We start from the raw sequence: 15,328 nt of genomic DNA, 5'->3' as shown, positions 1-15,328 counted from the left end.
AATTATAATCTATAATATTCTAAACTGCTCAAGTCAACTTGACACTGGGTCAAGGTAATGATTGTTGCTCTATGTTCTGGTCATGAAGTTGATATTTTATTGAGAATAAATATTTCGAAAATTTTTTTGGAAATTACAAAATTAATTTGTTTTAAATCTAAATATTTAGCTTATTTAACAATAACAAATAATTACTCCCATTTGAAGTTGTTCATCAGAGTCATTCGACTTTAATAAAACTAAAGTGGGTTCAACTAAATCTTCACTGTTAAAGTTGCTGAAAAATGAATTTAGATTTTTATTTTTTATTTATTTATCCTCAATGTGGAAAGGTCGAATGCGCAACCCAAACCTAGAGTAACATTTGTTACCCTGACCCAGTCTTGAGTTGCCTGTGGCAGTTTAGAACTTCATCAATTATATTTGCCCAATAATTAATCTGCTGATTGGTTTTATGCTTAAAAATGCTACAATATAAAAACAGTTGAAATTGGACTAATGACCTCACATGCTGTGAAGTCAAGTGTTCTAACCACAAAACCGTTATGTTGGTGGTGCATAGCCTTGATTAATTAACATTTTTTTATGATTGTTTATCCTCGATGTGGGAAGGTCGAATGTGCAACCTAAACATAGAGTAACATCAGTTACCTTGACCCAGTCTCAGGTTGCCTGTGGCAATTTAGGATATTATTGATTATAATTGCCTGATAAATAAGCTGCTAATTAAGTGCTAGCTCAGCAGAAGTTCAAACCACTACAACGCCTTACTCGAGAGCGCTACAGCATGAGATCACTAGGAATCGAACCCAGTACCTTGTGTAGAATAGGAGAGTGTTCAGACCACTACACCACGCTGTCGGCGTGGTTCTTATCTTGACAAACCTAATCCTAAGTAACAACTTGGTTTCAAGAAAAAATTCTTAATTTTTTAAAAATTTTTACGTTGCAATTTGTTGTCTTAGCCAAGGCAATCCCTCCTTATTTCTATCAGTCACAATTTTACTTGGAACTTTACTTGAGGAGGGGATATCACTGTTATTCTTCTTCATATGATCTTTATGGAACTCCCTAAACTTTCCAACAATGTCATAACCCTCGTTTTCCGAGTCTGAATCAGAGTAGGAGTCATAACTGGGAAATATTGGTAATTCCATGGACAACTAAAAAAATTATATAAATTAAAAATATTAGAACTTAGAATAATCGTTAAATATTTTAATTACTTTTTCAATCCACATCCGAATTAAAATTTGATATTTTAAACAACTAGAGCACTGGTACTTTATGGTCCTCCAAAAAATTTAAAACCATGAGTACAAGAGAAAATAAGCAAAAAGTACAGGAAAGAATTGGCAAATAAATATGGAAGAAAATTAGCAAGAATCATAGAGTACGAAGGAGACTTAGCAAGGCCTGTAAAGCAGGAAAGAGAATTAGCTAAAACTGTAGCAAGGACTGTAAGGTATGAGAAAGAATTAACGAGAAATGTGAAGTACAAGAGAGAATCAGCAAAGAATGTAAAGCACAAGAGAGAATCAGCAAAGAATGTAAAGTACAAGAGAGAATCAGCAAGAAACATAGGGTAAACAAGATTAGATTTTTCAATTTTCTATTTTCATTACCTTTAGTTTTCTTCCAAATTCTTTGGATTTTGGATCCGTCTTAACAGCATAATTAATTTCCCTAACCCCCTGTTCATTCACAGTAAGTAAGATTTCTTGTACAATTGTAAAAGCTTGTTTAATACTTCGAACTTCACTAGTTCGAAATGTTGATCTAAATCAAATATTTATTAAATTTCTCTTTTTTTCGTATATATCTTTATCCTCGATGTGAGAGGGTCGAATGCGCGACCTAAACTGATTAAGTGCTGGCTTAGCAGAAATTTATACCGTTCATAGCATCTTATGCAAGGGTGCTACAACATAAGAGCAGTGGGACTTGAACCACCGACCTCATGGTGGTATAGCAAGTGTTCTTACCACTACACCACGCTGCCGGTGGTATTTCATTATTTTATGTTCAATAAATTTTGAAATATGTTATAATTGGTAGCATCTTATGCAAGGGTGCTACAACATAAGAGCAGTGGGAATTGAACCACCGACCTCATGGTGGTATAGCAAGTGTTCTTACCACTACACCACGCTGCCGGTGGTATTTCATTATTTTATGTTCAATAAATTTTGAAATATGTTATAATTGGTAGCATGGTTGTGGGTAAACACTAGGCATTACTTTACATTTAACTTTAATGTGGGAAGGTTGACTTCACGACCTTAACATAAAGCAACATTAGTTACTTCGACCCAGTCTCAAGTTGCCTTTGACAGTTTGGAATATTATATATTATAACTGCCTGATATAGTATTTATAGCACCTTACTTTAACGTGCAACAGCGTGGGATCAGTTGAATTCAAACCCAAGACCTCATGTAGTAAGACGAAGTGTTCTAACACTTTACCACATTGCTGTTGTCTGATTTACTTACTTGATATCTTTTATAACATCTTGGGTAAGTTGATCTTCATCGTAAAACTTAATAAATAAATCAACTGCTGCATTTCTTTTCACTTTTACACTTTCGTCCCTACCAACTTAAAAACAAAATAAAAATGATTAAAATAAGTAATAATATTCACTCAGTATTAGTTAAATATATATAACAGTAGAAAACTATTTATTTTTTGACCCAATCATTTGTTTTTTTTTTAAACCTGTTAAACAAAATAGAATTAAAAATGCTTTACAAAAATTCAAACATGCTTTATTTAAACCATAAACCTAATACACTCTTAGGTCAGTGTGCTTTAAATTTTACTAAAAATAACTAAATTATTAAAAATTGGTGTTTTTGTGCTGTTTTATACCCACTAAAAAAACATAAAAATAAACTTACCAATAAACCCAGCTTCTTCAATAAGGCTTCTTGAACATTGTTTAATAATTTGTAAATTCTTTTTTGCTTGACAATTTTTTCTGAAGATAACTTGTAGTTGTTCCCAGGTTAATCTTTGTCCATTATGAACGATGTTCTGTAGAAAAAATTATTTTAATTCAGTTTTTAGTTATAATGTGAAGTAACTTAAACACCATTCCTAAACAAATTATTTTTATGGTTCTATGTCAATTTTAATGGCAGCGTGGTGTAGTGGTAAGAACACTTGCTACACCATCACGAAGTCGTGGGTTCAATCCCCACTGCTCTCATGATGTAGCGCCCTTGAGTAAAGCGCTATAAATGGTATGAACTCCTGCTGAGCCAGCACTTAATCAGTAGCATAATTACTGGGTAATTATATTCCATAATATCCCAAACTGCCACAGGCAACTCCAGACTGGTTTGGAGAAACTGATGTTACTCTATGTTTAAGTCGCGCACTTGACCTTTCCACATCGAGGATAAGCAAGAGTTCATACCGTTTATAGCGCCTTACTCAAGGGCGCTGCAGCATGAGAGCAGTAGGGATTGAACCCACGACTTCGTGATGGTGTAGCAAGTGTTCTTACAACTACACCACACTGCCAGTTAAACTGTATATATATTGCTAAAAAAATTACAAATTTAATCTTAATCTTAGGTTAAAAAGATACAAGTACAATATTTATAATTAAGTTTACTTTGCTTTCTACTGGTTCAAAGCATCTTGAAATTCCCCCAAATTCTCTGATTGCTGTCGTTAGTCTTGGTCTTTCTATTTCTTCAGATTCCATTTTTAATTTACAGTTTTTTATTTATTTTACTATGTCAGTGTTTTTTCTTATGATTCAAGTTAGTTTAAAGGCTTCTACAAATTAAATGATAAAGTTAGTTGCTTAAAAAAATACATATCACAAAATGTAAAAAAAACAAATTTGGGCTTATGATTACAACACAAAAAATAAGCACAAAAAGTTTTAACAAATATTTTAAAAAACCTTAGTTTTTTAAGTTTTTAATGCAACTATACTAATAAGTTTTGCTAAAAATACAAAAAAAATATTAATTTTGGCAGTGTAAAAAAATTTAATTAAAAAAACACTTTTATTTTTTTTTAGGTGGTAACATCAAAAAATCTATTTTTTTTTATTATTGTTGTAAATCCAGTAAACAAAATATTAATCGACGCAAGTTTTTGAATTTTTTTTTATTGTGCTTGGTTTTAAATTAAAGAAAGTTTCATTCCCTGATATCCAAGATTGGTAAAAATTCCCACAAAACCACCACAACCAGTGGAAGCTAATGGTAACTTTTTCGAACCAAAACCATCACCAGCAAACGACAAACTAAATATATTCTTAATATCACATGGAATTGAAGCTTTGTGGGTTCCATTTCTATTCCACCTATGAAGAAAAGGTTGGGTTCCACCAACGATTATCTCATCTTCAAACAAAGTAATCACATTTGCTGAAAAACTTGAGGTTTTCGAGATTTGAGCATTATCAAGACATGATACCATGCTCATTGATCTAAGATGCCATAATGAAGTTTTGGGTCCCCCTCCACAAACTAACCAATCCCCATTTGATTCCACACTAACAGTTGAAACCCATTTTCCGATATCAGTTCGTTTTAACTTCTTGTTTTTACTTGGGTTAATTGAGTTAGAGCACTGAGTTGTTCTAGCATCCCACAGTTTAACAAAACCATCTTCACTGCTTGAACTTATGAATGAATCAGTGTAGTCTACGCAGTGAATATAATCATCATGACCCTTAAACACATCCAAGCATTTTCCTGTCTTCAAATCCCACATTAAAATATCGTTACTATCACCTCCTGAGAAAAGATGATTTTCTTTTGTACTTACACAAATACTGTTCACATTATCACATTTTGTTTCATTAATATTCTCCGATTTAAGATTCATAATTTTGTTGGCTTTGTTGTTTATTAAATCAGACCATTTCCAAATACAGATTGGGCCAGACCCAGCACTTATTAACAACTCAGATGTGATAAGAATGCAGTAAACAGGTCCTGGGTGTGCTTGAAATGTGAAAATAGGTTTATTATCATTTTCATTTATGTTTGTTGATAGAATTTTTGAGATGTTAAAAATTGAAATATGCCCAAAATTGTTTCCAACGGCAAGATAGTTGCCACATTTTGAGGTAGCTGAGCTGTAAATTGTGGTGTGAAGTAACTGTAGTTTATTCATATTTAATGAAAGTTTATGAAAAAACTAAATAAAAAATATAGAATATTATAGATTATAATTGCTCTGTTATCAAGCTGCTAAATAATTGCTGGCTTAGCACGAGTTCATAATGTTTATAGTGCCTTACTCAAGGTGTTACAGCATGAGAGCAGTAGGGATCGAACCCAGAACCTTGCCTGCTCGTGTCATTTCGTGTAGTCACTAGTCAGCTAGTCCCGTTCTCTGTTCTGACTACTTAGCAGTAAAATTGCATTGGGTTTTAACCATAAAGTCCTTAAACCATTACGCCATGTTGTAAATTTTAAAAATGAGTTATAAATATTAAATAAAAATATGAAGTTACTGTTTAAATATCCGAAATAAATTAAATAACGTCACGAAAATTTATTTCAGTTATCCATGCAACAATTTTAATTCCAGACTAGGGTATTTCCCAGCCTTGTCCGACTAAAATTCGCTTATGTATACGACAATTTTTTATTAAAAAAAAATAAATCCGCTGTGTCATTAACTAAATTAAAAATGTTATAATAACGTTATAAAAATTGCATTGGCCGGGAATCGAACCCGGGCCCCCCGCGTGGCAGGCGAGGATTCTACCACTGAACCACCAATGCTTTAACGATGTTCCTACACCGGGAATCCAACCCGGGCCGCCTGGGTGAGAGCCAGGAATCCTAACCCCTAGACCATGTAGGAGACATGTCACAAGCGTCGAAACCGCCATGTCGTTAATTATCAAATTAATTATGTAATCATTACGTTTTATTTTATTGAGAGTATTTAGTGAACGCCTTCTCGCGTGACCAATCAAAAGGTTAAATTAATGGCCACTGAACCATAGCGTGATGATGTCAACACGTATTTTATCTCGTTTAACATTCTGTTTTTATTTGCACTTTGCAAAATAAAAAAAACGAATTAATGAGATAGCTTAAAAGAAAATTTGGCAGCAGGATAGCACAATTTAACTTTAATATAAACTGTACCAAACTTAAAGATTAAAAAATCATAATTAATCGCAAACTAGAACATTTTAATAAATTTGACATATGCCCTGCTTGTCCTTACCCTATATTCTTTAACTAAGCGGGGGTAATTATATGGGTTTTACATTTAGTATCACCATTTACTTTTTGACTAAATCTTTTATATTTTTTAGAAAATGTTTGTGTCTAAAATTCCGAACATAAGGTTGTGCATTCAAAGCAAAATACGAAGACCAATCTTGCTAAGGCAAAGTCGTATATTACCACAAACTCGTAAATACAACACACAAAGAAAACTTAACCAATTTAGCTTTAAAACATCAACCCAACTGACAAGTTCAGCATGTTTTCATACTTCTACTAAATGTTGTGGATTAATTCCATTTAAGTTGTCCGATATAGGAGAGGGCATTAAAGAAGTTGAAGTAAAAGAATGGTTCGTTAATATTGGGGATGATGTGGCACAATTTGATGAAATTTGTGAGGTTAGCATTGTTTTAATATGTGCAAGAACAATTTTTATCCTTATTTTGCACTTAATAAAAAAAATTACCAGAAATTTATAATCTATAATATTCCAAAGTGTTAAAGTCAACCTAAGACTTGGTCGGGGTAACTTATGTTTCTCTATGTTTAGGACGTAAAGTCAACCTTCCAACATAAAGGGTATTATTTTAAATTACAATAAAAAACAAGTTAACAAATTTAATTTCTTTACCCCAAAGGTTCAAAGTGACAAAGCATCAGTTACCATCACAAGTCGATATGATGGAGTGATTAAAAATCTTTATTTCGATGTTGGGGCCATTGCTCAAGTTGGAGATGCCCTGGTTGATATAGAGGTAGAAGGGGAAGAAGGTAGTGCAGCAGTTGAACAAAAGGAAGAAGGTTAGATTCTTAATTGCTGCTCATAGGGTTGTTTTTTTAGTACATTTAAAATGCTTATTATCGCTTGAACCTTTTTTTGCTATTACAGAAAGTTATGTCAATTGGGGTGATAGATAACATATTAAGAGAGTCAGTAATTGTGAAAATAAAATGCCTTTTTTTGACAATATTCATTTTTTATTAATCTTCCTACCTCTACCCCATTCTCTGAAAAAAATTCTTTAATTTTTTAGAAATACGGCCATTTAGTCAAATGATTACTTGTACTACTATATATTATAGAGTACTAACAACCACAAAACAAATTTGTTTTTGTTTTCTTAGAAGTAGTTGCTGAACCAGAAGTGACAACAACAAAAGTAGAAACAACAACCAGTCAAAGTATTGAGGTACTTGCCACCCCAGCTGTACGACATATAGCAAAACAAAACAACATCAATTTAGCAACTATTCAAGTAAGTTTTTTTGTATATATCTTTATCCTCGATGTGGGAAGGTCGAATGCGCAACCTAAACATAGAGTAACAACAGTTACTCCAAACCAGTTTCGAGTTTTGATTGGCAGTTTGGGATATTATAGATTATAATTGCTCGATAATTATGCTGCTGATAAAGTGCTGGCTCAGCAAGAGTTTTTACTGTTTTTAGCGTGTAATAAAAGTGCCAAACCAACTAAACTTAAAAGTTTTTGTATTTTATAATATATCTGCAATGTTAACCCAGTATATGGCATTAACAAATTAAAACTATAAATAATCTTAAATTTATATACAACAAATTACAATTTTTATAATCCATTCAGGGTACAGGGAAAGATGGAAGGGTATTGAAAGAAGATATTTTATCCCATATTACCCCAACCCAACCCCCTACTCCAGTTGTTAAAGTGGAGAGATTAGAAAGTGATAAAGTTGAACCGATCAGGGGAATAAGAAAGGTAAATTCAATACCTAATTTTACAAAATTGTTTTAAATTTTGCTAATTATCTTACTGTTTGGTGTAACTCGATGTTAAAATATATATTGTCAAACTGAATATAAAAGGAAAAAATTAGGTTTTATCGACAAGTTAATTACTGGGCAACTATAATTGATACTTCAATCTACCAAAGTCAACTCGAGACTGGGTCAGGGTAACTGTTGTTACTCTATGTTTAGGCCATGAAGTTAACCTTCCCAAGTTGGGATAAATGCATACGTAAATAATAAAAGAAAGCATGCTTAAGACATGGAATAATACTTTAATTTATTTTCCTCACAAATTAGGCAATGTTCACTAGCATGACATCAGCGTTAACAATTCCACATTTTGGGTACAACGATGAATATGATTTAACTGAATTAGTCCATCTCCGATCCAAACTCAAGAAGGAAGTTAAACACTCCACAGGAATTAAGTTAACGTACATGCCTTTTATAATGAAAGCAACATCGTTGGCCTTATGCGATTATCCAATTCTCAATTCACAGATTGATAATAGCGGGGATAATATTATTTATAAAGTAAGTATAAGTGTAATTATACAGTAGCCTATTTTGTTTTAAAAAATATGATTTTTTTTCAATTTCTTAGTCGAAATTTTATTTAAAAAAATTGCTATTCAGTTATAATTAAGTTAATGCAATCTATAAATAATAAAGGTTAGTGGCTATATGTCCAATTTATAGGCCTATACAATAAAAAAAAACTGCTGTTTGTGGTGTGCGGGTAAATTACCACAGGCAAATATTAGTTGAGTGTTGTGACCAAATTACGGCAATTAAAATCTTTACCGTAGGGCAACTTGTAATAATAAATATCATATTATATGGATTTTTATATTACTTTACTATACTAAATTAAAAGCTAACCTAACAATGCATAATAACTTCGTTTTTTCTTGTTTTTAGGCTGATCATAATATAAGCATAGCAACAGATACACCTCATGGTTTATTACTACCCTGTGTAAAGAAATGCCAGGAGCTTTCTATATTAGAGATAGCATCTGAGTTAAACAGACTAATTGAAGCTGGGTTGAATAATAAATTATCTCCGAATGATTTAACAGGAGGCACATTTGGGCTTTCTAATATCGGAAATGTAAGTTTTTATATCAGTTGTTTTTTTTACAGATAGTTGTCATACTTTTATAAAAGCAAATTGTTAATATGTTGATATGGATTAGAATATGAATAAATTTTAATTAAATTCCTTGCATATAAATAATGTATTGAACTATTTGAATAATTAACCTAAAATAATCATTTTTAATTTAAAACTTAATTATTGTTTTAGATTGGAGGAACTTATGCAAAACCTGTTATTTTTCCACCCCAAGTGGCTATAGGTGCTTTAGGAAGAATACAGGTATTTTAATACAAGTTATTGACATTTTTGTGTAAATTTATTTAATATAAATATGGATAAAATTAAAAAAAATTTCATTAAAGTAAAAAACAACAATAATACTTTTATATCATAGTAGCATAGTACTTTACTGTAATTGTAAAATACATTAACTTTCATATTTAAATACCAAACCTTAATATTGTAGACTATTGTTTATTTAAAAATATCATATTACCATTTTTGTAATTTAATATGTTTGTTTATTTTTATAAATACTGTGGCAGCACATATAAAGGCCCTTTATATTACAATCATATGCCTTATATTAGGCACAAAATGGGTAATATTAGCCGAAATTGCACCTTTTTACAATTTATTATAAGGGTGTATTAAAAAAACTTGATTATAACCCCTTTTTTATATATTGGAAAGTCAAATTGTTACCCCAACCCAGTCTTAAGTTGGCTTTGGCAGTTTGTGATATTGTAAAAAAATAATTACCCAATAATTAATCTGTTAAAAAACTGCTGGCCCGATAAAAGTTTATACCATTTATATCACCTTACTAAAAGCAATAAAACATTGAAGCAATGGGATTAAACCTAAGTTGCACCATAAATCAAAATATTAAACTTTTATATTTTTTTTTTATTCACAGGAGCTGCCACGTTTTACACACAACAATGAAGTAAAGAAAGCTCATATCATGTGTTTTAGTTGGTCTGGGGACCACAGGGTCATTGAGGGAGCTACAATGGCCAGGTTTTCAAATACTTTAAAGAGTTATTTAGAGGAACCAAACCGAATGTTGTTGCATTTAAAATAAACTTAAAATTTTTGATATTTGTTGCATACACATAGATTACAGTTTGGTGTTTTATAAATATTTTAGATTTAATACTTTAGTTGGCATATATTATTAGGTATTAAAATTTCATATAAATTTCCACCTATGTTAAGCTTTTTTTATAATCATGCTATATATACATAATTTATATTTTAAACTATTTCTAAAAAAAATTGCGTAATTTATTGGATTTATTTTTGTAATGCTTTTAAATTATATTTATGACAAAATAATTCTGCACCATATTTAAACAACTGCAACATAATGCTTAATTATTAACCTGTTAAAAATGGTATTTTGCCCAAGTTACCGAAAGCTATTTGACCAAATTAACATATTTCTGAAAACAAAATTTAAAAAACAGCATTTTACCTAAATTTAGGTTAACATTTTTTTGTAATTAAAGGGCATTTTTATAAGAAAGGGTAAGGGTAAAATGGGGTGAATAAAAAATGGCTTTTTGTCAGTAAAATGGCACTTTTTCAAAATGTTCATTTAATAGACTTGTTTTTGATACTATGTCACTATTTTTTTTGTTTTTCGCGCATTGATAAAAGTAAATAATAAATACGATATACAATTAATATTACAACAATGCGACGGGAAAAAATGACAAAATCAATTTAATAATTTAAAACATGCCAAAAGTAATAATGTTTATGTCACTAATTTATTTAAATCATTTTTCAGTATATAACAATGTTGACATTTAGTTTTATGTTTTGAATTATACACAATGGTTTTAACTCTATATACACAACCCCACTGTTTAATTCTCTCCAATTTTGTATATTTTTAATAAATTTATTAATCATGTACATTTTAAAATGCATTGTGAGTTAATTTAAATAAATTATCATATTGCTTGCATATTTAATAATGTTGTTAGTACGTTTTATTTAAATAATTAAACACTGATTAATAGAAGTGAGGTAATTAAGAATTTTAATTAAAAAAATAACTTAAATTATTTCACTAATTAATTTTTTGTAATTTAGGTAATATTAAAAAAATAATTTTATTAAAGTTTAGTATTATATAGGCTATATAAGAAAATATTATAAGTTTAGATTTCAACTTAACATAGGTTACAGTGTTATTAAAATAATAAAATTAACAATAAATTAAAACGAGTTAAAAGCATAATTAACAGCTTAAACATTTCTTAAAACAATTATTTTACAAATTAAAAAGAAACCCTTACTCATATTTGCTTTGCTCTTTTCTCTGTTTAACTTTCTGTCGGGAAGCCATGCTTAGAAACAACCATAAGGGAAACTTAAGCCATGATGGGATGTAGCCACTTAAACCAAGCAAACCAACACCAGCCATAATGCTTTTAACTGATCGCATGCTAACAGGATTGCGTCCTAAACAGAAAGGCAGCATGGTGTAGATATAAGCATAACTTTAAAAAAACTTCTAACATTTTTTTTTGTCTATATCTTTATCTTCGATGTGAAAAAGTCGAATGCGTATCAGTTACTCCAAACCAGTCTCGAGTTGCCTGTGCCAGTTCGGAATATTATAGATTATAATTGCCCAATAATTATGCTGCTGATTAAGTGCTGGCTTAGCAGGAGTTGTACCGTTTGTAGAAGATCAGTGGGGATTGAACCAACTACCTCGTGGGTGATGTAGCAAGTGTTCTTGCCACTACACCACACTGCCGGCATTTGATTACAATTGTTTATACCGTTTAAAATGCCTTTCTAAAGGACATTACAGACATGAAAGCAGCAGGAATCGAACCCATAACCTTATGTAGTGAAGTCAAGTGTTCTAACCACTACACCAAGCTGCTGGTTTACATTAACTATGTATGAAAATTTATATAAAACATATTTTACTAAAAGTATTACAACATAAAACCATAACAATGCAATCAAAAAAATTACATTTATTTTGCATCACAATTTTAACATACCATCAATGTCTTTAAAATCAAATTCGTTTGCTAGATCAGTTGTCCATAAGATTTGACCACTTCTATCCATTATATTTTTATCTTAAAAATAAGATAACAAAAATAAAATATTTTGTAACATACAAGTTAATGGCTAGATCTAGAATCGGGGCTTTAATTGTCGTAGCATAGTTGCAACTCCTAACTACTATTGGCCTGTGATAATTTACCTGCACACCACAAATGGCAGTTTAATATATTTTGTAGGCTTATAAATTGAACATACATAAATATATATTTTTTTTGTATATATCTTTATCCTCGATGTTGGAAGGTTAACTTCACAATTTAAACATAGAGTAACATTAGTTACCTCGACCCAGTCTAAAGTTGCCCGTGGCAGTTTAGGATATTATTTAGATTATAATTTCCTGATAATTAAACTGCTAGTTAAGTATTGGCTCATCAGAAGTTTATACCACTTATGTTTATAAGTATATATATATATAGTCCACTAATCTACATTATATATAAATTAATATTTTACCCAGCAGAAGATGGGAGATGCACTTTCCAGAAAATTCTGTACTTTCACCATTTTCAAATAGCCAGTTTAACTGAAAATTAAATTAATAAGAGTGTAATAGATTTTAAGTGTTCTCAATATTATAACTTGTCTTTACTGCCTAAGGTTCTGGGTTTAATTCCAAATGCTTGCATTTTGTAGGGCATTAAAGTGAGGGGCTTAACGATATGGACTCCTGCTAAGCCAGCACTTAATCAGCAACATAATTATCGGGTAATTATAATATATAATATCCTAAACTGCCACAGGCAACTCGAGACTGGGTCAGGGTAACAAATGTTACTCTATGTAAAACTGTAAGGTCTACCTTCTTACATTGAGTATAAATAAATACATAAAAAAGCATGTTATGTAAAACAAAATAAAAGTTAAAAAAAGTTTTACATTTTACTTACATTAGCTTGTTTTTGTACTTCTTCTGGCGGTGCATTCATGATAAGTTCAGTTATAAGTTCTGTTCTTACTGGACCAGGCCATAAAGAAATATAAGCCACATTGTATTTCTCCAAGTCTTTGGCACAATCCTTTGCCATTCTGTCTTTCTGTGAGAGAATATTTGAATTTAGTAATTTTTATAATATTCTTTTTATTATTTTACATATAAGTTTTCAATCTTTTTTCTCATATTTACTTATTCTCAATGTGGAAAGGTCAACCTTGACCTAAACATAGAGTAACATAAGTAACTCCGACCCAGTCTCGAGTTGCCTGTGAAAGTTTGGGATAATATAGATTATAATTGCCCGGAAATTGGGCTGGTAATCAGTCTTTTTAAAGAGCAAGAGTTTATACCATTTATAGCGCTTTACTGAAGAGCACAACAAAATGAGAGCAGTTGGAATCGAACTCAGGATTTTATGTGCATAATTTTCATAACCCAAATTGATTTTAAAAAGACTATAAGTTTGGATTTTCAGAAAAATATTTGCTTATATAAAATACTGATCATTTATTTTAATATCTCATAATAACCTACCCCAGACTTTCCTATCCCATAAGCTGGAGTTTGAAAGTAAATAACTCCCCCAACTGAGCTGATATTCACAATTAATCCACTTCTTTTGGGCACCATCATTCTAGAAGCATGAGTAGAACACAAGAAATGGTTTCTAAAAACAATTTTATGTTAAATAGATAACTTTTGTTGGATTTTACCACATAAGCTCTTGGGATTTCCTTACATGCTGTAGTTACCTTTAGTAAGATACTGGAAATGGTATAAACTCCTGCTAAGCAAACACTAAATCAGCAGCTTAATTATCAGCCAGTTATAATCTATAATATTCGAAACTGACAAAAACTACTTCAAACTGAGTCCGAGTATAAATTGTTACTCTATATTTAAGTTTGAAAGAACTAACTTTTTACATCAATGATAAATGAATACAATAAATTATATAAAATGTTTAAAATAAAACAACATAATGCAAAAAAAAGGAGTCTACAGTCTAAACATTACATACATATTTACTCTTGCAAAGTCTTCTTACTAGAAGGTACTAGTTACACTTTACTTACAGACAAAATAACATTGTAAGGGTTCGCATAACATTTAGGTCTTTAGTCTATGAAATATATTTAATATTTAACTTTAGTATAATCCCTTACCTTAATCCCACATTGTTGATTGCATCCCAGCCTTCTGTTGGTTGATCCCAGAAAGGCTTCTTTGCTTCATCCATTATATACTAGAAAATATTTATGGTTAAACACAATACCAGTGGTGTGGTAAAAACACTTGGCTTTACTACATAAAGTGGTTTAATCCCTACTGCTTCTATGTTTTTTAATTGCTATAAATGGTATGAACTCTTACCCAGCCAAAACCAAACAGCAGATTCATTTTTGTACAATTACAATCTATAATATCTTAAACTGGCAAAGGCAACTTGAGGCTAAGTCGGGGTAACAATAGTTGCTTTATGTTTTTTTTATTTATTTATTTATCCTCGATGTGGAAAGGACGACTTCACAACCTAAACATAGAGTAACATCAGCTACTCTAACCCAGTCTCGAGTTAATATTTGGCAGTTTGGGATATTATAGATTATATTTGCCCGATAATTATACTGCTGATTAAGTCCTGGCTTAGCAGGAGTTTATATTGTTTATAGCACCTTACTCAAGAATGCTACAACGTGGAAGCAGTGGGAAAAGACCTTATATATTGAAGTGTAATGTTTAGCGTGAAGTTGACTTTTTTACATTGAGAATAAATAAATAATAAACATAAACACACTAAAACTCATATATTTTACCTTAACTGCAGCATAAGCATTGTTGACCAGTAAGTCCAGTTTATTTTGTTCTTGAGCTATTTGAGCAAAAAGTTCTTCAATGCTTTTATCATTTGAATGATCGCATTCTATTGGAATTATCTTGCCAGTAGAGCCCCGGGATTTAACCTTAAAATATCGATAGTTAATATTATTAAAATTAGATATAATTAACTGTTATAAAACCTAATAATGACACAACAAACCTCCTCTTGAACTTTAACAAGTGTGTCTTTGTTTCTTCCTGTGATGTAACAAGTAGCTCCACTTGTTGCAAGTTGAATTGCAATTCCTCTTCCCAGTCCTCTTGAGGCTCCAGTTACCAGACAAACTTTACCGTACAAATTTGGCATTTT

General features: G+C 31.0%; 4 protein-coding genes and 2 non-coding genes across 6 annotated transcripts in view; 1 reads left to right on the top strand and 5 right to left on the bottom strand.

Annotated features, from left to right (window-relative positions):
* LOC145763679 (activating signal cointegrator 1 complex subunit 3-like) overlaps positions 1 to 3,782 on the bottom strand; it is a 28,182-nt gene extending 24,400 nt beyond the window's left edge. Inside the window, exons 1-6 of the mRNA XM_082575183.1 lie at positions 3,626 to 3,782; positions 2,904 to 3,039; positions 2,496 to 2,601; positions 1,626 to 1,779; positions 946 to 1,163; positions 196 to 277 (exon numbers count right to left, since the gene is read on the bottom strand). Coding sequence (XP_082431309.1) covers positions 196 to 277; positions 946 to 1,163; positions 1,626 to 1,779; positions 2,496 to 2,601; positions 2,904 to 3,039; positions 3,626 to 3,718 — 789 coding nt within the window. The 5' untranslated portion in view covers positions 3,719 to 3,782. The remainder of the gene's footprint in view (positions 1 to 195; positions 278 to 945; positions 1,164 to 1,625; positions 1,780 to 2,495; positions 2,602 to 2,903; positions 3,040 to 3,625) is intronic.
* Positions 3,783 to 3,950: 168 nt separating this feature from the next.
* LOC145760326 (THO complex subunit 6 homolog) lies at positions 3,951 to 5,167 on the bottom strand. The gene has a single exon (XM_082574193.1). It carries the CDS (start codon positions 5,146 to 5,148, stop codon positions 4,147 to 4,149), a length of 1,002 nt encoding a protein of 333 aa, XP_082430319.1. The 5' UTR covers positions 5,149 to 5,167; the 3' UTR covers positions 3,951 to 4,146.
* A 527-nt stretch (positions 5,168 to 5,694) lies between these two features.
* On the bottom strand, positions 5,695 to 5,765 carry Trnag-gcc (transfer RNA glycine (anticodon GCC)). Its single transcript has one exon. It is a non-coding gene; the product is annotated as a tRNA-Gly (tRNA).
* A 10-nt stretch (positions 5,766 to 5,775) lies between these two features.
* Positions 5,776 to 5,847, bottom strand: Trnae-cuc (transfer RNA glutamic acid (anticodon CUC)). Its single transcript has one exon. It is a non-coding gene; the product is annotated as a tRNA-Glu (tRNA).
* Positions 5,848 to 6,288: 441 nt separating this feature from the next.
* On the top strand, positions 6,289 to 11,067 carry LOC145745888 (lipoamide acyltransferase component of branched-chain alpha-keto acid dehydrogenase complex, mitochondrial-like). Its single transcript, XM_082564072.1, has 8 exons — positions 6,289 to 6,622; positions 6,863 to 7,025; positions 7,350 to 7,480; positions 7,828 to 7,962; positions 8,292 to 8,528; positions 8,916 to 9,107; positions 9,303 to 9,374; positions 10,015 to 11,067. The coding sequence occupies exons 1-8, from the start codon at positions 6,314 to 6,316 to the stop codon at positions 10,180 to 10,182; spliced, it is 1,407 nt and encodes a 468-aa protein (XP_082420198.1). The 5' UTR covers positions 6,289 to 6,313; the 3' UTR covers positions 10,183 to 11,067.
* Positions 11,068 to 11,264: 197 nt separating this feature from the next.
* LOC145756083 (dehydrogenase/reductase SDR family member 1-like) lies at positions 11,265 to 15,325 on the bottom strand. The gene is made up of 8 exons (XM_082572325.1): positions 15,179 to 15,325; positions 14,955 to 15,101; positions 14,304 to 14,383; positions 13,672 to 13,804; positions 13,091 to 13,237; positions 12,657 to 12,726; positions 12,131 to 12,211; positions 11,265 to 11,573 (listed from the first exon to the last, which is right to left on the bottom strand). The coding sequence occupies exons 1-8, from the start codon at positions 15,323 to 15,325 to the stop codon at positions 11,404 to 11,406; spliced, it is 975 nt and encodes a 324-aa protein (XP_082428451.1). The 3' UTR covers positions 11,265 to 11,403.
* Positions 15,326 to 15,328: the final 3 nt, after the last annotated feature.

Source organism: Corella eumyota, chromosome 1 (assembly GCF_963082875.1).
Source record: "Corella eumyota chromosome 1, kaCorEumy4.1, whole genome shotgun sequence".
Classification (NCBI taxonomy): Eukaryota; Metazoa; Chordata; class Ascidiacea; order Phlebobranchia; family Corellidae; genus Corella; species Corella eumyota.
This window is presented reverse-complemented; position numbering and strand designations above follow the sequence as displayed.